Source organism: Littorina saxatilis, linkage group LG5 (assembly GCF_037325665.1).
Source record: "Littorina saxatilis isolate snail1 linkage group LG5, US_GU_Lsax_2.0, whole genome shotgun sequence".
Classification (NCBI taxonomy): domain Eukaryota; kingdom Metazoa; phylum Mollusca; class Gastropoda; order Littorinimorpha; family Littorinidae; genus Littorina; species Littorina saxatilis.
This window is the reverse complement of record NC_090249.1, coordinates 11,013,179-11,033,882: the sequence shown is the minus strand read 5'-3', so window position 1 is coordinate 11,033,882 and position 20,704 is coordinate 11,013,179. Positions and strand designations below refer to the sequence as shown.

At 42.1% G+C, this 20,704-nt stretch overlaps 1 protein-coding gene across 3 annotated transcripts in view; it reads left to right on the top strand.

The window, feature by feature from the left end:
• LOC138966283 (cell adhesion molecule DSCAM-like) overlaps nt 1–20,704 on the top strand; it is a 91,806-nt gene that overhangs the window by 6,029 nt on the left and 65,073 nt on the right. For 2 of the 3 annotated variants that reach the window (XM_070338440.1, XM_070338439.1), the window contains exons 7-13: nt 122–299; nt 1,382–1,545; nt 2,308–2,461; nt 3,480–3,749; nt 7,495–7,730; nt 10,542–10,629; nt 11,868–12,137. In XM_070338440.1, the coding sequence (XP_070194541.1) occupies nt 122–299; nt 1,382–1,545; nt 2,308–2,461; nt 3,480–3,749; nt 7,495–7,730; nt 10,542–10,629; nt 11,868–12,137 (1,360 nt within the window). Of the gene's footprint in view, nt 1–121; nt 300–395; nt 448–1,381; nt 1,546–2,307; nt 2,462–3,479; nt 3,750–7,494; nt 7,731–10,541; nt 10,630–11,867; nt 12,138–20,704 lie in introns of all 3 variants that reach the window. The other variant, XM_070338441.1, reaches the window with a different exon arrangement.

Genomic DNA, 20,704 nt, shown 5'->3' with positions numbered 1-20,704 from the left:
CTGCCACGAAGCCGCAAGCGAATAAATGAGTATCACTAACATAACTTTTGTATCACTAACATGGAAAGATACGCTTGCTTTGAAAATAAAGTAATTAGCACTGCATCGTCTTATCCTCCAGGAGCACATCTTTGAGGTGGACTCCAACGAGGACCCCACGGGTCTGGAGTCGTTCTCCATGGGTGACCTCACCACTAACACCACCTACATGGTGCAGCTGGCAACCAAGCTGCAGATGGGGGATGAGGTTGTCACCGGCAAAAAGTCCCCTGAGGTCAACATCACGACGCCATACTTCAGTGAGTCGACAGTATTTTCCTCTGTTCGTTTTAACGTAATGTTATTCAAAATGTATATTGTTGATACAATAAACCAAGATTCAGATGGAGGATGAGGTTGTCACCGGCAAGAAGTCCCCTGAGGTCAACATCACGACGCCATACTTCAGTGAGTCGACAGTATTTTCCTCTGTTCGTTTAAACATAATGTTATTCAAAATGTATATTGCTGATACAATAAACCAAGCTCCGGCTGGGGGATGAGGTTGTCACCGGCAAGAAGTCTCCTGAGGTCATCACCACAACGCCATACTTCAGTGAGTCTAGCGTATTGTCCATTGTTCGTGTAAACATAATGTTATTTAAAATGTATATCATTGAAACAATTAACCAAATTCGGCTTGAAGATGAGGTTGTCACCGGCAAGAAGACTCCTGAGGTCAACATTTCAACGCCATACTTCAGTGAGCCTATAGTATTTTCGTTTGTTTTTTCAAACATAATGTTATTCAGAATGTATATCATTGAAACAAATTAACCAAGTTCGGCTTGAAGATGAGGTTGTCACGGACAAGAAATCACCTGAGGTTATCATTGCAACGCCATACTTCAATGAACCTATAGTATTTTCCCTTTTCTTTTATAAACATAATGTTATTCCACATGTATGCCAATCATTGACACATACATTAGCAAGCACATAGGGCCTGAACTCAAGCAAAAGGTTGTTTTAATGTGACCGAAACAAATTAACAACATTATACAAATTGTATAATGGTGGTCATGACAGCATTAATACGTACTATACCAAGAAGATTGCACAAGCACACAAACATACGGACATAGTTTAAATTAACAAATTTATAAACAAAAAACAATTTAACATTTGAAAAAAACCAAACAAACTCATAAGCAAAACCAAATTAAAAAACAACAACAACAAAACAACATACAAACAAACGAACAAACAAACAAACAAGGAGAGAGGTTGTAAGAAATCACATGATGATGACAACCACGATTTTGAGTTGTGACTGAGCTGATGAAAAAAAAAAATTCTTAGTTTAATTACATTTTTGAAAACTCTCTTTCTTTTTCTGCAGTGCCCGATGCCCCAGGGTGGGTCAAGGTCAAACGTCAATCGGACGATGCTGCGGAGGTCACGTGGAGGCCACCCGACGCCAAGACTTCGGGTATAATTCGTGGGTACAGAGTGACTTATTACCCGCTGGCAGGGAACAGAAAACCCATTCTGGCCAAACAGAAGGTTAGTCATAGTAGAAGTAGCAGTACAAGTAGTAGTTAGCCCTTATGGTAGTAATAATTGTCGTTGTTGCCGTAGAAGTAGTAGTAGTAGTAGTAGTAGTAGTAGTAGTAGTAGTAGTAGTAGTAGTAGTAGTAGTATTTGTAGTAGTAGTAGTAGTACTTAGTAGTAGTAGTACTTAGTAGTAGTAGTAGTAGTAGTAGTAGTAGTAGTAGTAGTAGTAGTAGTAGTAGTAGTAGTATAAGTAGTAGTAGTAGGAAGTAGTAGTAGTAGTAACAGAATGTGTAAGTTAGAGAGAGAGAGAGAGAGAGAGAGAGAGAGAGAGAGAGAGAGAGAGAGAGAGAGAGAGAGAGAGCCTACAATCGACGAATAAAGTCCCTTGTAATACAAGGCAGGCAACCCCTCAAAGCATTTCTCATAGAGATTGTGTCCCTTGTACTTGTCCTCCCTCATACTGACATCTCCTACCTCGATCTGACGAGTTTTATCTGGCACTTTCTTTGACGTTTTCCTCTAGACTGCTCCGTTTTGTTTTGTTTTTAAATTGTTTTAATATTCGTTATAGCATACGTTCTTTTTAGCATGTTTACTTTAAATGCAGATATTATATAAAGCAGCTTGTGTATGTCGAGTTTCTATGAAGCAAACTATGGCAACTTTCCGTGAACTATGAGAAACGCGTGTCGGCGTAAGCAAGGCATTTTGTTTCGAGAAATGGTTTACGGAAAGAAGAAACATTATTCACTCTAATTTGTTGCTGTATAGACAGTTGAAGTGGAGGGTCAAGAAGGCAACAGATGGGAGGCACGCTTGACTGGCCTCAGACCCAAAACACGCTACCAGGTCCAGGTGGCTGGATACACCCGCAAAGGAGTTGGGAGGTCTTCCAAGCCAGTTGGGTATCTTCACAAAACTTTGCGTACGTAACAATCCCTCTTCAAGAATTTACTGACGATAAAACATACACACAAAAGCACACAACAACAACGCAAACAAACATCCAATATCAACACACAAAAACAACTAACCAAGCATACGAACAAACACACGTTTTCTTTTCTTTAAATCCGTTCACACAGCCTGTTTATTCGACAAAACATGAACATAAACTTCCTTTTTACTCAGAAAATGCTCATGTTCCGATGCTTATTTTTTTTCCCGGAGACATGCTTTTATGGTGCGGTTTCAGACCAACAAATCTAATTGTCCATATTACAACAAAGAATGATGTCCAAACCAGCTTACGGGAGATTACCATGCTCACACATGTGCCCTCCCCCCTCCCCTCACAGAATAAAATTAATATCAAATACTGCTGTAAACTAAAAACCAAATACAGTTAATTTTTTTTCAATTAACTGAACAGTAAGTGAATAAACAAACAAGTCGCGTAAGGCGAAATTACTACATTTAGTCAAGCTGTGGAACTCACAGAATGAAACTGAACGCACTGGATATCATTCCCAGGAACTCTCATGTCAAATGTCATAAAGATCGGTCCAGTAGTTTGGTCTGAATCGCTCTACACACACACACGCACAGACACACACATATACACACACACACACACACACACACACACACACACACACACACACACACACACACACACACACACACACACACACATACACACACATACACCACGACCCTCGTCTCGATTCCCCCTCTATGTTAAAACATTTAGTCAAAACTTGACTTGACTAAATGTAAAAAGAGGGATGGGTAGGAGATGTGCAAAAATTCAAGTTGTTGTCCGGCTTGTGGAGCATTGATTCTGGTTTGCCCAAAACGGCCTGGACGTTCAATGAACGAGTGTACTGTAGAAAAAAAATGTTCCTGTTCAAATCTAGAGAATACTGTCTGTCTCCGTTTAAAAGGTGGGGGTTTGTTAGTTAACAAAAATGTTGCCCCAAAATTGTCCATTTTCCTTTCAGCACCAGAACTAAGTCTGAACGGCCGTGTCTTGAGCAAAAACTCGGTTCTCCTTACCGTGACGTCATTGGGCAATGGTAAGATGGGCAACATCAAAATGTTCTACACCGAGGCGTCGCAGCCATCTTGGAAACGTCTAGACTTTTCGTCTGAATGGAAATTCACCGTGGTCGGTGGCCTTGACCCCAGGACCAGCTATTTCTTCAAGGTCAAGGGCAAAATAGGTGGAAAAATGAAACATTCCGTGACACACATTACCACACCGCCTCATGGTAAGTGAAGAGAAAAAACATTTTATTTTGATCTGTTCTTCTCCTCCTCTTCCTCCTCCTCCTCCTCCTTCGTCTTCTTCTTCTTCTTCTTCTCCTCCTCCTCCTCCTCCTCTCCCTCCTTCGTCTTCTCCTCCTCTTCCTCCTCCTCCTCCCCCTCCTCCTCCTCCTTCGTTTTCTTCTTCTTCTTCTTCTTCTTCTTCTTCTTCTTCTTCTTCTTCTTCTTCTTCTTCTTCTTCTTCTTCTTCTTCTTCTTCTTCTTCTTCTTCTTCTTCTTCTTCTTCTTCTTCTTCTTCTTGTGTTTGATCTTCTTCTTCTTGTGTTTGATCTTCTTTTCTTCTTCTTCTTCTTCTTCTTCTTCTTCTTTTTCTTCTTCTTCTTCTTCTTCTTCTTCTTCTTCTTCTTCTTCTTCTTCTTCTTCTTCTTCTTCTTCTTCTTCTTCTTTGTTTCTGTCACGTTGCTATTTTCCTCTCTGTTCTGTCGGAGTTGCCATGTTGCTCAATTCGTCTGTGAGACAAATGTTCTAAAGCTGCCTTTCTATGCTTGTTTATATTACGCCCTTCGCGCTGCCTTTCTATGCTTGTTTATATTATGCCCTTTGCGCTGTCTTTTTACTCCTTTTTGACAGATCGAACACTGGATTTATTCATGAATTAATTTATTTCAAACTATTAGCTGAGGCACACATCTATTTTCTTTTGTTTTGAGGTCAAGGATCTCACACTACCCAGCTATTATACGAGCTGTATCCATCTCGTACATGTATTTACCGCAATTTGTTAAACGTAGTTAATCTTTGTGTGCGTACTACATGTATATGTTGCATCTGTACTGGTGGCATCACAATCATCACTTGAATGATAACAAAACTAAGACACGACAAACAATTAAACTAACAAACAATGAGGGCCCCAAAGGGTTTAAAATCGTGATCGTGATTGGCCTTTTTTTACCTTTCTGTGACCGTGATTGCCGAAATGTCCATTTCTGTGATCGTGATGGGACTTTGCCCGTGATCCGTGATGACAAAAAAGTCAAGTCTCGTGATCGTGATCGTCATTTATTTTCGTGATCGTGATGGGCATTATTGCAAAGCATTTTATTTTCAACGTACATTTTTCACAGCTGTATCACTCTATAATCCTCTATTCGTCAAGGAGCCAATCCCGATTGAAGGGAAGCAACAACACATTCAGAAATATGATTTTGACAGCGATTGCTTCCCTTTTAAGAGAACCAATCACACACAAAAAAAGAGATCCAATCAGAAGGCAAATTGAAAAAGTCTGCCAAACTTCATCCAATGGAAGGGCTTCGTGCAAAAGTTTTGAGTTAATTCAGTCAAATTCGAATTCGAAGATCAAAAATGGCGTGCAGCGGTACTGTCATCGAACTTCTGTTATATTTTGTGGATTCAAGCCAGACCAAAGCAGGCGGCGAGAATGCCTTCCTTGGTGGAAAGGTCAGGCTACGGGTCCGTCTTACCGAAGACGAAACTGTATCGTGTTGATGATCTATGTTGCTCAATGACTGTTCTGAATGTAGGCAAAGATCTTGAAATTTGTTCAAGATCTTTGAGTTTGAGTAAGATCATTGACATTGTCGACATTGCCACGTCCGGCTGTCACTCGCTCAGTGTGACCTCGACTGGCTCGAGATCGAGTCTGCGTGTAGCCAAAATCGAAACTAGAAATGTGTTTTTCATCCCAGCAACGTGGACACGCTTGGCATAGATTATAATTGTGGCTTCTTTGCATTAAGCTTGGATTTATTTTAGCGCCTGTAAACTTTAATATCAACAATGGGTTAAATTCAGAAACAATGGCGGGGAGACGTGCCAGTTTTGGTCACTTGATCCTCATGTCAAAGACGATCAAAGTCATGTTCGTTGGGGATTTTGTCAGGCATGCTACTTTTCCGGTAATTGCCGGAAATCCGATAAAGCCGTTTTCAAAATCCGGTAAAGTCAAATGTATTCCGGTGAAGTTGAAAAATTTCCGCAAAAACGATCCGTGAGAATATCGCGCAACGCGACCGGGCGCCGGTCTCAATGAAGCCAGCGCACAGTAGTGTTGTTTTCACCAGTTGGGAGGTGTGTTGAATGGTGGTGGGGGGAGGCTAAAATGGGATTTTTAACAAGATCACAACACTATTACAGCCCTGAAAATGATGCCCAGAATGCACCAGATTGCACAGATTTTAACCGTTTTTTGAAAAAATTTCCGGGGGGGCATGCCCCCGGACCCCCCTACTTGGCTCGCCAGCTTCGCAGGCTCAGGCTTGTGGCTTCGCCACTGGCACTGCGCGCTTCTTTCAGGTAAAACCATTTTTGGCCTGTAGCATTCGTGTTTGTTTTTCAAGGCCATTCATGAAACCAGGCGATGGTGTACCTCAAATTTGGCAAAGTTGAAAATAAAGAACCTATCACACATACATGTACTTTAATTTCAATCCACCCAATAGTTTTCGAGAAAATGGGATTACAAGATTTAGCTCTGGAAATGTGAAATTGTGCAAGTATATATTCATGTGTGTGAGTTAGGGTGTGGAAGTTGAATGTGTATGAGTGGAGAGAGAGAGAGAGAGAGAGAGAGAGAGAGAGAGAGAGAGAGAGAGAGAGAGAGAGAGAGAGAGAGAGAGAGAGAGAGAGAGAGAGAGAGAGAGAAAACAATGAAAACAACATTCTTGTTACTGATTACAAATCATGATACTGTATGTATTTCTATGTGTGTATGAAAGAGAATTAAAAAAAAAATAATAAAAAAGTGCAACAGTTGTCACTTCGTGTTGAATAAACAATAGATCCAGAGGAGCGAATTACTGTGTGGTTTCAGAATTTCAGAATAGTTTCGCCACGTCGTCAATTGCTGACTTTTAGTGGCTAGCGCTCTTTAAGAGGACAAAGACGGAGAAAAAATAAAAAGTAACTGAGGATAGAAAAGACTTAAGCATAAAAGAAGTAGTCAAACGAAACAAAACAATCAAGAAGGAACTGAATATAACTGAGATCCTACTCTAACTTCGAAATAAAATAAGGAGTAGGGAGGAATTAGAATGAGAGTTTGGAGACTGAGCTCCCCTCTGAAAGATACCAGAGAGGGAGCCTCAGCAGCAGCTGCCGGGAGGGAATTCCACACGGGGATGGTACGCGGGAAGAAGCTGTATTTGAAGTAGTTTGTACGGGCGAAAATTTGGCGAAGTTTAAGGTTGTGGTTGGATCGAGTTCTGCCAGTGCCAGGGGTGAGGTAGGGGTCTGGGGGGATATCTACCAGGTTGTTGATGATTTTGTGGAGCATTGTGAGTTGGGTCTTGGTGCGCCTACTTTCTAGGGTTTCCCATCCGAGTGACTGCAACATGGAACTGACACTACTTTCATAAATATAATCGTGGTTGTGTTTACTTTGACACGTGCTTTCTGTTCATGCAACTTTTACCGTGACCGTGATTTGCCACTGGTGTTCGTGATCGTGAAAACAAAAATCAAGGTAACTGTGATCGTGAAAGCTAAAATTTCCCTTCCCGTGATCGTGATGATACCCCCCCTTTGGGGCCCTCAACAATCTCACCAAGCAAAATACCGCTCAGAAAGACAACAGCAACGAATTCGAAACCAAACAACTACTTGTGTTTCCATCTTAAACAAATCAGGCATGGCGCTATTTTAAGATTTGAGAAACAAAGGGAAGTAAGCACTCTCAAGATCAGAGCGTTACTTCCCTTCGTTTCTTATGCTGTTGTTTCCTGTCAGACTTGCTGGTGCCACAAGCAGTGTCAGTGTCAGCCACAGCTTCCACGAGCATCGAGGTGTTGTGGGATTACGTCATCGCCAACGGCTCGTCCTCACTTCCGCTGGGATACATCGTCCACCTGGAGGAGACGTCGGAAAAGGACGAGGACGAAAGACGTCACCGACAGTCTGTCGTCTTCAACAGGACGTCGGTGGAAGTGAAGGATTTAACGCCAGATGTGAAGTACACCATTCAGGTGAGTTGCCGACATTTCTTGTATCATATGTGGCGTATATAACAAGTGACGTAAGTAAAGGACGAGTAACGTCACCGCCAGTCTGTCGTCTTCAACAGGAAGTGAAGGATTTAAGGTCAGATGTGAAGTATAACATTCAGGTGAATCGATGCTGACATTTCTTGTATTATAATTTATGTGATGTATATAAGGTGTGACGTAAGTACAAGAAACGTCATCGTATTGCAGCCTGTTGGCTTCAACTGGACGTCATTGGAAGTGAAAGATCTGACGCCTGGAATGAAGTATAATTTATCCTACATACGTGAGAGAGACACTCGTGAGATAATAATCGTTCAAATCACACGTGTGTATATCATGTAAATAAGGTCATGTCAAGCAAGTCTGGCAAGGACCTGTTTTTTCACTGCTTATGATGCCAAAGTCACCGAGACAAACGTCATTATAGAACAAAAATTGCGCTCCCTAAGTACCCTCGATGAATTTTTAAAACTAACACGTCACGCCACACTTTCAGAGTGACGTTTCTTTACTTTGACGAAATAGATTGCACGAGGCTTTAGAAGACATCGAGGTTCCAAAACAAGCATCTTCAAGTTAGCTGCCTCGACTGCAGGACATTTTCAGTAAAAATATACGTAAGTACAGTATGTAGGATAAACAGAATACTACATGGCTTGCTGTTTCGTACCAGATTTTACACTCGTTGATTTTTCAAATAGTGAACAGGTCGCTTTCGCTCGCAGTTCAATATTTTTAAAAACAACTCGTGTAAATCTGGTACGACACAGCAAGCCATGTAGTATTCTCTATGTTCATGTCAGATAGGATCTTTCTAATATCAGGATAAAATTATGGGAAACAAAATTAATGCGAGGACGAGAAACGTCATCGTGAGTTTGACGTCTTGAGCATGACGTCACAAGGCGTGAATGACCTCACACCTATAATGAAGCATAACATTCAGGTGTTCTAGTGACCTTTCTTATATATTTGTTGACGTATATTACACGTGATGTATACTTCACGTGTAATATATATAACTTATAAGTACCAGGACAAAAACACAGTCAGATTGTTGTCTTTAACATGAAGTCAGTGGAAATGAAAGATCTTTCACCCGTAGTAAGGTTTCCATTGACCATTCCACAGCATATCATTCAGATGAGATGTTGATCTTTCTATAACATTCTGGTGAAACGACATCTTATATCCCGTGTGTCGTAAGTGCGAGAACAAGAGACGTCATCGTCAGTCTGTCCTCATTGAAAGCAACAGCAAAATTAATGCAGTAGCAAAACACACACATCGGCAGACACATTTGCAGATCGCGGACTTCGCCCAAAGGATCTCAGTGTCATTTTAGCGGGGAACGCAGGAGAACAAGAAGACAATTTATACAAACTATGTTGGAATTTGTATCGGTTCTCAGCTCTAATTGCAAACTATCTGTGTGTGTACAATCAGGTGGTCGCTTTCAACGGGTTCGGTGAGGGTCCCCGAACGGACGGTCTCCTGTTCTACATCGCTCTAATTGCAAACTATTTGTGTGTGTACAATCAGGTGGTCGCTTTCAACGGGTTCGGTGAGGGTCCCCGAACGGACGGTCTTCTGTTCTACATCGCTCTAATTGCAAACTATTTGTGTGTGTACAATCAGGTGGTCGCTTTCAACGGGTTTGGTGAGGGTCCCCGAACGGACGGTCTCCTGTTCTACATCGCTCTAGTTGCAAACTATTTGTGTGTGTACAATCAGGTGGTCGCTTACAACGGGTTCGGTGAGGGTCCCCGAACGGACGGTCTTCTGTTCTACATCGCTCTAATTGCAAACTATGTGTGTGTGTACAATCAGGTGGTCGCTTTCAACGGGTTCGGTGAGGGTCCCCGAACGGACGGTCTTCTGTTCTACATCGCTCTAATTGCAAACTATTTGTGTGTGTACAATCAGGTGGTCGCTTTCAACGGGTTCGGTGAGGATCCCCGAACGGACGGTCTTCTGTTCTACATCGCTCTAATTGCAAACTATTTGTGTGTGTACAATCAGGTGGTCGCTTTCAACGGGTTCGGTGAGGGTCCCCGAACGGACGGTCTTCTGTTCTACATCGCTCTAATTGCAAACTATTTGTGTGTGTACAATCAGGTGGTCGCTTTCAACGGGTTCGGTTAGGGTCCCCGAACGGACGGTCTTCTGTTCTACATCGCTCTAATTGCAAACTATTTGTGTGTGTACAATCAGGTGGTCGCTTTCAACGGGTTCGGTGAGGATCCCCGAACGGACGGTCTCCTGTTATACATCGCTCTAATTGCAAACTATTTGTGTGTGTACAATCAGGTGGTCGCTTTCAACGGGTTTGGTGAGGGTCCCCGAACGGACGGTCTCCTGTTCTACATCGCTCTAGTTGCAAACTATTTGTGTGTGTACAATCAGGTGGTCGCTTTCAACGGGTTCGGTGAGGGTCCCCGAACGGACGGTCTTCTGTTCTACATCGCTCTAATTGCAAACTATTTGTGTGTGTACAATCAGGTGGTCGCTTTCAACGGGTTCGGTGAGGATCCCCGAACGGACGGTCTCCTGTTATACATCGCTCTAATTGCAAACTATTTGTGTGTGTACAATCAGGTGGTCGATTTCAACGGGTTCGGTGAGGGTCCCCGAACGGACGGTCTCCTGTTCTACATCGCTCTAATTGCAAACTATTTGTGTGTGTACAATCAGGTGGTCGCTTTCAACGGGTTCGGTGAGGGTCCCCGAACGGACGGTCTCCTGTTCTACATCGCTCTAATTGCAAACTATTTGTGTGTGTACAATCAGGTGGTCGCTTTCAACGGGTTCGGTGAGGGTCCCCGAACGGACGGTCTTCTATTCCACATCGCTGAGTCGGGTGTCAAGCAAGACGCTGGTGAGTCGTTGTTGTTTTCAGGTCGCAGTTTCAGGGCTCTCATTTTGGACATGGAATACACAAACACGACTCGCTCGAACGCAGGCACAAACGCACGAACGCACGCTCGTACGTACGTACGCACGCAAACAAGCAATAAACCACTAGTCGGCGTTAACCTCGCGTGACTAGTAGGGGAGAGAGAGAGAGAGAGAGAGAGAGAGAGAGAGAGAGAGAGAGAGAGAGAGAGAGAGAGAGAGAGAGAGAGAGGGGGGGGGGGGGAAGAGAGAGATAGAGAAAGAGCACAAGGGATTTTTTTGATACAACCTTTTTTTGATACCCCCCTCCTCCCCCAAAAATGTAAACAAATCACACTCACACACTCACCACATGTGGGAACATTTTCATCAGTGAACGTCCACCAGCTCTTTTTCACTCATCAAGACATCCAACGAGACCTTCCTGTTACAGTACAGCGCACACCCATACTCTGCAATCACTGTCCTGTCTGATACCCACCTACGCTGCCAGTAATCTTTGCTAAGTACCTTCTTATTACTTCACCGAGTCATCTTTACTCTGCAATCAAACTCAACTTTTCGTCGCGATATAACCTTCGTGGTTGAAAACGACGTTAAACACCAAATAAAGAAAGAAACTCAACTTTCTCTTTCAAAAGAACTTTTTTTTAAAGTGCCACTATCCACCAACAGAAATGTTTTCATACTTAAAACTCTAGTACCGTCTTGTTTAATTTCGATATTGATGATGTTATATCTTAAATCTTAAATTTGAACGTTTTGAGTGACTTCTACGATGCCTTCATTCAAGGCGTTTTGTTAGAGCTGAGGTTAACTTTGTAAATACACGTCTGTGGTAGAGCTGTATATGAAAGTGTTTTAGTTGTTTTATTACTTGTTTCGAATTGTATTGCTATCAGCCACCATCCCATTTCTATCGTGTTGCATGTCGTGTTTAAAAACTGACAATTTGGGCCTATTTACAAATTCCCGCTTTTCTTTTCTTTTCTGAGTGCTTCATAGGACGCCGTGACTTGATAACACTACCTCGAACAAAGGTCGATTTTGTGCGGGTGATTATTCCGATTTCAAAGACTAGTCTAAAACTTTCAAGTCTTATCAGTTGCAATCTACATCGTTACAACACCATGTGTTAGTTACAAGCCCAAACAGTTAGTTTTAGGTAGCTTGGGTTCGTCGGTTGGCAATACCACTTTAACTAAAATCTCTCCTCCACAGTCAACGAACCTTACCCACCTCGCTTCACCCACGTACTTCCGGAAGAGCTCTCCATCCAATCAGGGGAGACGGTGAAGATCACGTGCGAAGCTGATGGCTACCCCGTACCGGAAGTGAGATGGTTTGATAATGGCGAGCCAATCGGCGAGCCGGCCCAGGGCAGCAACCAGCTGTTCATGGCCAACGTCCGTCAGTCCACTGTTCTGACCTGCAGAGCGACTTCACAGTGGGGCGATATTGAGACGTCAACCAAGGTTTTAATGGTCAAAGGTGGGTACATGTATGTGGCATTTGTAAAGTCTGTACCCCTCCCCCTGCCCCCAGCCCCCCTCCGTTCAACCATCCACTGTCTTCTCCTGTTGGGCATTGTCATAGTGGGGCGTCATTGCGAGGTCCATCAAGGTTTTAGTGGTCAAAGGTGTGAGTAAATTCATTCGGCATTTGTAACTGCCCCCCCCCCCCCTCCCCCGCTCCGCACCCCAAACGTTAAACAGTCCCCTGTCTTCTCCTGTTGGGCATTGTCATAGTGAAGCGTCATTGTGAGGTCCATCAAGGTTTTAATGGTCAAAGGAGAGTACATTCATGTGGCATTTGTAACTGCCTCCCCCCCCCCTCCACCCTCCGCGCCCCAAACGTTCGGCAGTCAACTGTCCTCTTCTGTTGGGCACTGTCAAAGTCGGGCGACACAAAGAGGCCCATCAAGGTTTTAGTGGTCAATGGTGTGAGTAAATTCATTCGGCATTTGTAACTGCTCCTCACCCCCACCCCCCCCCCCCACCCCTCCGCGCCCCAAACGTTCAACAGTCCACTGACCTCACCTGTGGGGCATTGTCATAGAGTGGCGACATTGAGAGGTCCATCAAGGTTTTAGTGGTCAAAGGTGAGTACATTCATGTGGCATTTATCTGCTTGCTTGTATCTGTTTCTCTGCCAAATTTGAAGATGGCCCTAAATACCTCAAGGAACTGCTCGTCACATATGACAATCCCTCTGACTACAACCTCCGCTCACGCGCTGACAGTCGCAAACTGGAAACTCTCGAGCGAAGCTTGCCTTCTTTTGGAAATCGCTCGTTTGCTTCTGCGGCTGCCATTGTCTGGAATTCTCTCCCTTCCTCCGTTCGCCATTCTGCTTCTAAGGACTCTTTCCGCAGTAACTGTTCCCTTAAAACGCACCTTTTTCGCGAATCCTTGTAAATTGTCCTTGCCATCTTTATAGACTGTTAGAGGTGAAGTTAGATTTGTTGTTTGAATGTGTCTTTTTTGTATAGTTGCTTCAGCTTTGATTGAGCTATAGGGTTCTGTATGAAATTTGCATTTAGTCTTTCTTTTTCTTGCTGAGTGTATGTACAGTCCAGAGAGGAGACGGACATGGTGTGAGCTTGTCCAGGGGGGTATATGAACATCTCAGTGGCAGGGGGATGGAAGCACTTGTTAATGAGTGGGAGTGTGTATGCGCGTGGTGTGCACGAGGATGTATGCACGTGAGTGATATTTGTAAATGTGTATTATTATAATATCATCTTTGTATTTATATTATTGAAATTGTTATATCTCGATGTACAGCGCTAAGAGCATAGTTAAATTTGTGAAGCGGCGCTATATAAGCTATCTTTATTATTATTATTATTATTATTATTATTATTTGTAACTGCACCCCCCTCCACCCTCCACGCCCCAAACGTTCGGCAGTCAACTGTCCTCTTCTGTTGGGCACTGTCATAGTGGGGCGACACTAAGAGGCCCATCAAGGTTTTAGTCGTCGATCTATGGTGAGAGTAAATTCATTCGGCATTTGTAACTGCTCCTCACCCCACCCCCCCCCCCCCACCCCTCCGCGCCCCAAACGTTCAACAGTCCACTGACCTCACCTGTGGGGCATTGTCATAGATTGGCGACATTGAGAGGTCCATCAAGGTTTTAGTGGTCAAAGGTGAGTACATTCATGTGGCATTTGTAACTGCACCACCCTCCGCGCCCCAAACGTTCGGCAGTCAACTGCCCTCTCCTGTAGGGTATTTTCAAAGAGGGTCGGGCCGGGAGGTCGTGGGTTCGAATCCCACAAACGCTCGACAGTCCACTGACACACAGACATACGCACATGCAGACAAACACAAATCCCTCCCACACCCACAAACATTGCTTGCAAAAAACGCAAGAAGAAAACAAGAGGCGAAGCCTTAAAGGCTCACGTAAGAAATAGACAAACAGTAACACAAACTCAATAACTCCGTCACACATACACACCCACACACACAGTAAGCTTAGGAGACACTGATACTCCGTCACGGCGGAGGGCTGACCGTGCACCCAAAAGCGGACTCAACCAGATGGGTATTTTTTGAAAGCTTGGGGCCTGCCAAACATAAAAATCGATGTTAACAAGAAATATTCAAGGGCGCACTTTCTCTTTTCAGTCAAAATTAAACTATACCCTGAAGAGTGATGCACGAGCATTTCAGACGCTTGCCTCTGAAAAAAGATTGAAGTTCTCAGCCAAATTACGAACTCAAACTGATACTTTTTACATATAAATGTGTTAGTTGGTATCTTTTGATTATCACAAAACAATTTGCGACTGCTTTGGCCGAGGATGCTGGTGACCGTATCATTATTATGAACCCTACCCTAAATCCAGTAAAGACGTCGTCCAAAATGTAGGTAAGTTTTGAATAAAAATAAATTCACACAAGACTGGTATTGTTGTTTGGCTTTAATGGATACATTTTCGTCAAGTATGATGTCTTTGCATAATATCTGTAAAATATGAATGGATTTGAACCATACACTATGTCACTATGACCTTCCAATCTTCCTAACCCCCAGCCCAGTAAAGCGTGCGAGACGTTTCCTGAAAAAAATGTCGCTTTGTGGTTCGAGTTCAGTGTGACATGCTTAGTTTCCAGAACCCCATTTCTGACTTTCAAAGTTTATCTACATATATTTAGCAATGCACCAGCAAAATCTGACAACCTAATGGTGCCTTTTGCTATGGTAAAAAATGCAAGTGATAGTGTTTACAGCTTGAAACAAAACATAACAGAGGGGAGTAGTCTTCCTCAATCTGGTTCAGAGCATAATGTATTTCTATTTTAAGAAGTAGCATTATCTCTGATAAGAGCTAGAGCCAATATAATGATGCTGAATATTTGAAAAATGAACTGTGTGACTCATCTGAGTAGCAGGAGAGCCTTCGTGATCGTCAGCGTAAGGCTTGCATACTCCGTCACGGCGGAGGGCTGACCGTGCACCCAAAAGCGGACTCAACCAAATGGGTATTTTTTGAAAGCTTGGGGCCTGCCGAACATAAAAATCGATGTTAACAAGAAATATTCAAGGGCGCACTTTCTCTTTTCAGTCAAAATTCAACTATACCCTGAAGAGTGATGCACGAGCATTTCGGACGCTTGCCTCTGAAAAAAGAAGTTATCAGCCAAATTACGAACTCAAACTGGTACGTTTTACATATAAATGTGTTAGTTGGTATCTTTTGATTATCACAAAACAATTTGCGACTGCTTTGGCCGAGGATGCTGGTGACAGTATCATTATTATGAACCCTACCCTAAATCCAGGAAAGACGTCGTCCAAAATGTAGGTAAGTTTTGATTAAAAATAAATTCACACAAGACTAGTATTGTTGTTTGGCTTCAATGGATATATTTTCGTCAAGTATGATGTCTTTACATAATATCCCATGACCTCCCTTCTTTGTCTCTGTTACTTCAGTATGGGTATATATGTTGTATTTTTATAGCTCAATAAATACATCATGGACTCCAAAAAATATATGATAGTGCAGATTCCGATTTGGGCAAAGGACTACTTTCCTCCCGACCTTTGACCTCGCGCCGAACAATGTGACACATTTGTATGAAGTTCTAAAATCGTATTGCACGGCTCAGAAAACTATATCAGTTGCACGCAAAAATGAATCTCAGAACTGATCTGATGTATGAGATGCAATAAGCAAAAGTTTCTTTCATTATGAAAGCAATGCAGGTCGAAAAAAACGAACATTCAACTTACAAGATAACCAGATGCTAGCGAACCAAAACAAAAACACGAGTACCCTCCCCTTGCATCGTTAGCAGACGACTTTTGAGAATCTGTCGGTAGTGTGTTTTGGTGTGCGCCTTCAGCTATCAACCATCGGCTGTTTCACGTGTTTTGCGAGCAAGTCTACTCTTTTGCCTGGCTCTGCAGTAAGTCCACATATTTTTCCGTAATCCAGTCATATTCCTTCAAAATGCAATCAATCGGCGGTGACAGACGTGTCGGTCGCGTTTTCTTCACACCCATACCAGTTTAAGTTCATCCATGCAAACACACTCGCAAAACAGTTTTTCACGCAGATACATTTCAAATAGGGAGCAAATGGTTAAATCTAAACCTACATATTTGTTCCCTAAAATTTGCTTCTCTGTCAATAAGCCTAATTACACACGTTCGAGAAAAACAACGTGGAATCAATTCTGAATCGAGTAAGCCAAATGGGTCCCAAACCCGTTTCGCCCGTTCTGCCGACCTGAAACGCAAAACAAAAGAATTGTGCGCTTCAACTAAATTAATTTCTATTCGACTTCATTACTTTCTTGCAACTTATGAACCTTTACTTAAAGCTTTTAAATGGTCTGAAAGTAGTGTTACCGCGTACTTATCGATGCACTCATTCGTTTTATTTTTTCAGCGACGGTCACTTAGTTTAAGGTTGCAAAAGGGCTAAGTCTCGCTGGCAACAGTTTTACCCTGCACAGATCGCAACAGTGCCGCTAGTAGTCTACACTTTGTGTTTGATGGTAGAATGGGATATACAGATTACAACACTCGTGGTTTTTTATATGGCTTGTATTTCAGTCAAGACCCAGCGGGAATATCAATCGAGAGCCACTCGCCAGAGGCTCGTGTCTCCCGATGATATTCATCCGCTGGGTCTTGACTGAAATACAAGCCATATAAAAAACCACTCGTGTTGTAACCTATACATATCTGTATAATATGAATGGATTTGAACCATATACTATGTCATTATGACCTTCCAATCTTCCTAACCCGCAGCCCAGTAAAGCGTGCGAGACGTTTCCTGAAAAAATGTCGCTTTGTGGTGCGAGTTCAGTGTGACATGATTAGTTTCCAGAACCCCATTTCTGACTTTCGAAGTTTATCTACATACATTTAGCAATGCACGAGCAAAATATGACAACTTAATGGTGCCTTTTGGTTTAATGCTATGGTAAAATTGCTAGTGATAGTGTTTACAGCTTGAAACAAAACATAACAGAGGGGAGTAGTCTTCCTCAATCTGGTTCAGAGCATAATGTATTTCTTTTTTCAGAGGTAGCATTATTTCTGATAAGAGCTAGAGCCAATAATTTTATAATGATGCTGAATATTTGAAAAATGAACTTTGTGACTCATCTGAGTAGCAGAAGAGCCTTCGTGATCGTCAGCGTAAGGCTGGCTGTCTTCAAGACAATTCCTAGATGAACAACTTAACACTGCGTTCGATTATTCGCCCGTTTCTTAAGCTAGAGCTTTGAGACTTTACACGCGTCTAGGGCTACATGTACGCTTTACAATACGTAAAATATAGTTGACTCTCGCGTTATTTAAAGGTCACTACAAGGTCATTACCAGGCAAAAACGAGGGAAAACCGAGGGAAAGTACCATTTTCTGCAACTGTTTGCAAGAAAAAGATTTCAAATTCAATTGTTTCCTGGGATTAACGCATCTCTAGACATGACAATCATCCGATTATCAGACATCTATTGTGGAGGTCACGACAAGGTCATTACCGGGTAAAAACGAGGGAAACCCGAGGGAAAATACCATTTTCTGCAACTTGTGTGTAAGTAAAAGCTTTCAAACTCCATCTTCTTCTGGTATTGGCGCATCTCTAGGCATGACAATCATCTGATTAACAGTCCTCAATTTTCAAGGTCACAACCAGGTCATTACCAGATAGAACCGAGAGAAAACCGAGGGAAAATACCATTTTCTATAACTTGTTTGTAAGTAAGAGCTTATTAACTCCATCTTCTTCTGGGATTAGCGCTGATTTCAATGACCCTGAAGTCCGAGGAAAGTTTTCTTGACCCATGAAGGTCATGACAAGGTCAAATTTACACGTTTTCTATTTGAGAATATCTTTTACGGTCAAATAAAATACTTTCTGGACGTCAACTATTTTCGAAGCTAAAGCTTAATTAGGCCTAAAAAAAAAATAGGTGTGGTTACAGTAACCCGACCTACCCTATTTTTAGGGGCCGATCCTATAACTTTTTATTACATTTGTCAAAAAATAAAACAAAAACGAGTGCAAAAAACGCAATGAAAGCGAAAGCGCCCGAGTCGCACACTTATTTCCCTGTCAAGTAGGTTTAATTTGTACACATTAGAAAAAAAAGTTAAAAAAAAAAAAAAGTGATTGCCTACCTACCTACCCTATTTTTTTTTGCTATGTTACCGTAACCACACCTATTATTTTTTTTGGCCTTACAACTTTACACACGTCTTGGGATTTATGAGACATAACGCAAATATTGTTGACTCTCGTAATATTTAAAGGTCACACAACAAGGTCATCACCAGGTAAAACCGAAGAAAAACCGAGGGAAAGTACCATTTTCTGCAACTGTTTGTAAGAATGAACTTTCAAATTCAATTGTTTCCTGGGATTAGCGCATCTCTAGACATGACAATCATCTGATTAACAGTCATGAATTGTGGAGGTCACGACAAGGTCATTACCGGGGAAAACCGAGGGAAAATACCATTTTTCTGCAACTTGTGTGTAAGTAAATGCTTTCAAACTCCATCTTCTTCTGGTATTGGCGCATCTTTAGACATGACAATCATCTGATTAACAGTCCTCAATTTTCAAGGTCACAACAAGGTCATTACCAGATAAAAACCGATGGAAAACCGAGGGAAAATACCATTTTCTGCAACTTTTTTGTAAGTAAAAGCTTATAAACTCCATCTTTTTCTAGGATTAGCGCTGATTTCAATGACCCTGAAGTCTTTGGAAAGTTTTCTTGACCCATGCAATGTTTGAAGGTCATGACAAGGATGGGATTTTACACACGTCTAGGGCATTATAAGACATGAAACAAATATTGTTGACTCTCGTAATATTTAAAGGTCACACAACAAGGTCATTACTGGGTAAAACGACGGAAAATATATCAACTTTATGACTCGTTGGAGTGCCAGGACAGCCGGTGTGATCCTCAGAGTCAGGCTTGCAGACCGCAAGGCTATCGGTAGATGAACACCTTAACATTGACTTTTTCTTCTCTCTCCCCTTCTCTTCTACCCCTATTACATCCAGCCCCGCCCACCCCCTAGAGCCCCTGTTGGCGAAGGAAGATGTCATGAATCTGCCTCAACAGCTTTAGCTTAGAAAATAGCCGAACGCAAATAGAAAACGTGTAAACTTGACCTTGTCATGACCTTCAAACCAGGCATGGGCCAAGAAAACTTTCCTCGGACTTCAGGGTCATTGAAATCAGCGCTAATCCCAGAAGAAGATAGAGTTTATAAGCTCTTACTTACAAAACAGTTATAGAAAATGGTATTTTTTCTCGGTTTTCTCTCGGTTCTATCTGGTAATGACCTGGTTGTGACCTTGAAAATTGAGGACTGTTAATCAGATGATTGTCATGCCTAGAGATGCGCCAATACCAGAAGAAGATGGAGTTTGAAAGCTTTTACTTTCACACAAGTTGCAGAAAATGGTATTTTCCCTCGGTTTTCCCTCGTTTTTGCCTGGTAATGACCTTGTCGTGACCTCCACAATTGATGTCTGATAATCGGATGATTGTCATGTCTAGAGATGCGTTAATCCCCCAAAAATAATTGAATTTGAAAGCTTTTCCTAACAAACAGTTGCAGAAAATGGTACTTTCCGTCGGTTTTCCCTCGTTTTTGTCTGGTAATGACCTTGTTGTGACCTTTAAATAACGCGAGAGTCAACTATATTGTATGTATTGTAAAGCGTTCATGTAGCCCTAGACGCGTGTAAAGTTTCAAAGCTCTAGCTTAAGAAACGGGCGAATAATCGAACGCAGTGTTAAGTTGTTCATCTAGGAATTGTCTTGAAGACAGCCAGCCTTACGCTGACGATCACGAAGGCTCTTCTGCTACTCAGATGAGTCACAAAGTTCATTTTTCAAATATTCAGCATCATTATATTGGCTCTAGCTCTTATTAGAAATAATGCTACCTCTGAAAATAGAAATACATTATGCTCTGAACCAGATTGAGGAAGACTACTCCCCACTGTTATGTTTTGTTTCAAGCTGAAAACACTATCACTAGCAATTTTACCATAGCATTAAACCAAAAGGCACCATTAAGTTGTCATATTTTACTCGTGCATTGCTAAATGTATGTAGATAAACTTCGAAAGTCAGAAATGGGGTTCTGGAAACTAATCATGTCACACTGAACTCGCACCACAAAGCGACATTTTTTCAGGAAACGTCTCGCACGCTTTACTGGGCTGCGGGTTAGGAAGATTGGAAGGTCATAATTACATAGTATATGGTTCAAATCCATTCATATTATACAGATATTATGTAAAGACATCATACTTGACGAAAATATATCCATTAAAGCCAAACAACAATACTAGTCTTGTGTGAATTTATTTTTAATCAAAACTTACCTACATTTTGGACGACGTCTTTCCTGGATTTAGGGTAGGGTTCATAATAATGATACTGTCACCAGCATCCTCGGCCAAAGCAGTCGCAAATTGTTTTGTGATAATCAAAAGATACCAACTAACACATTTATATGTAAAACGTACCAGTTTGAGTTCGTAATTTGGC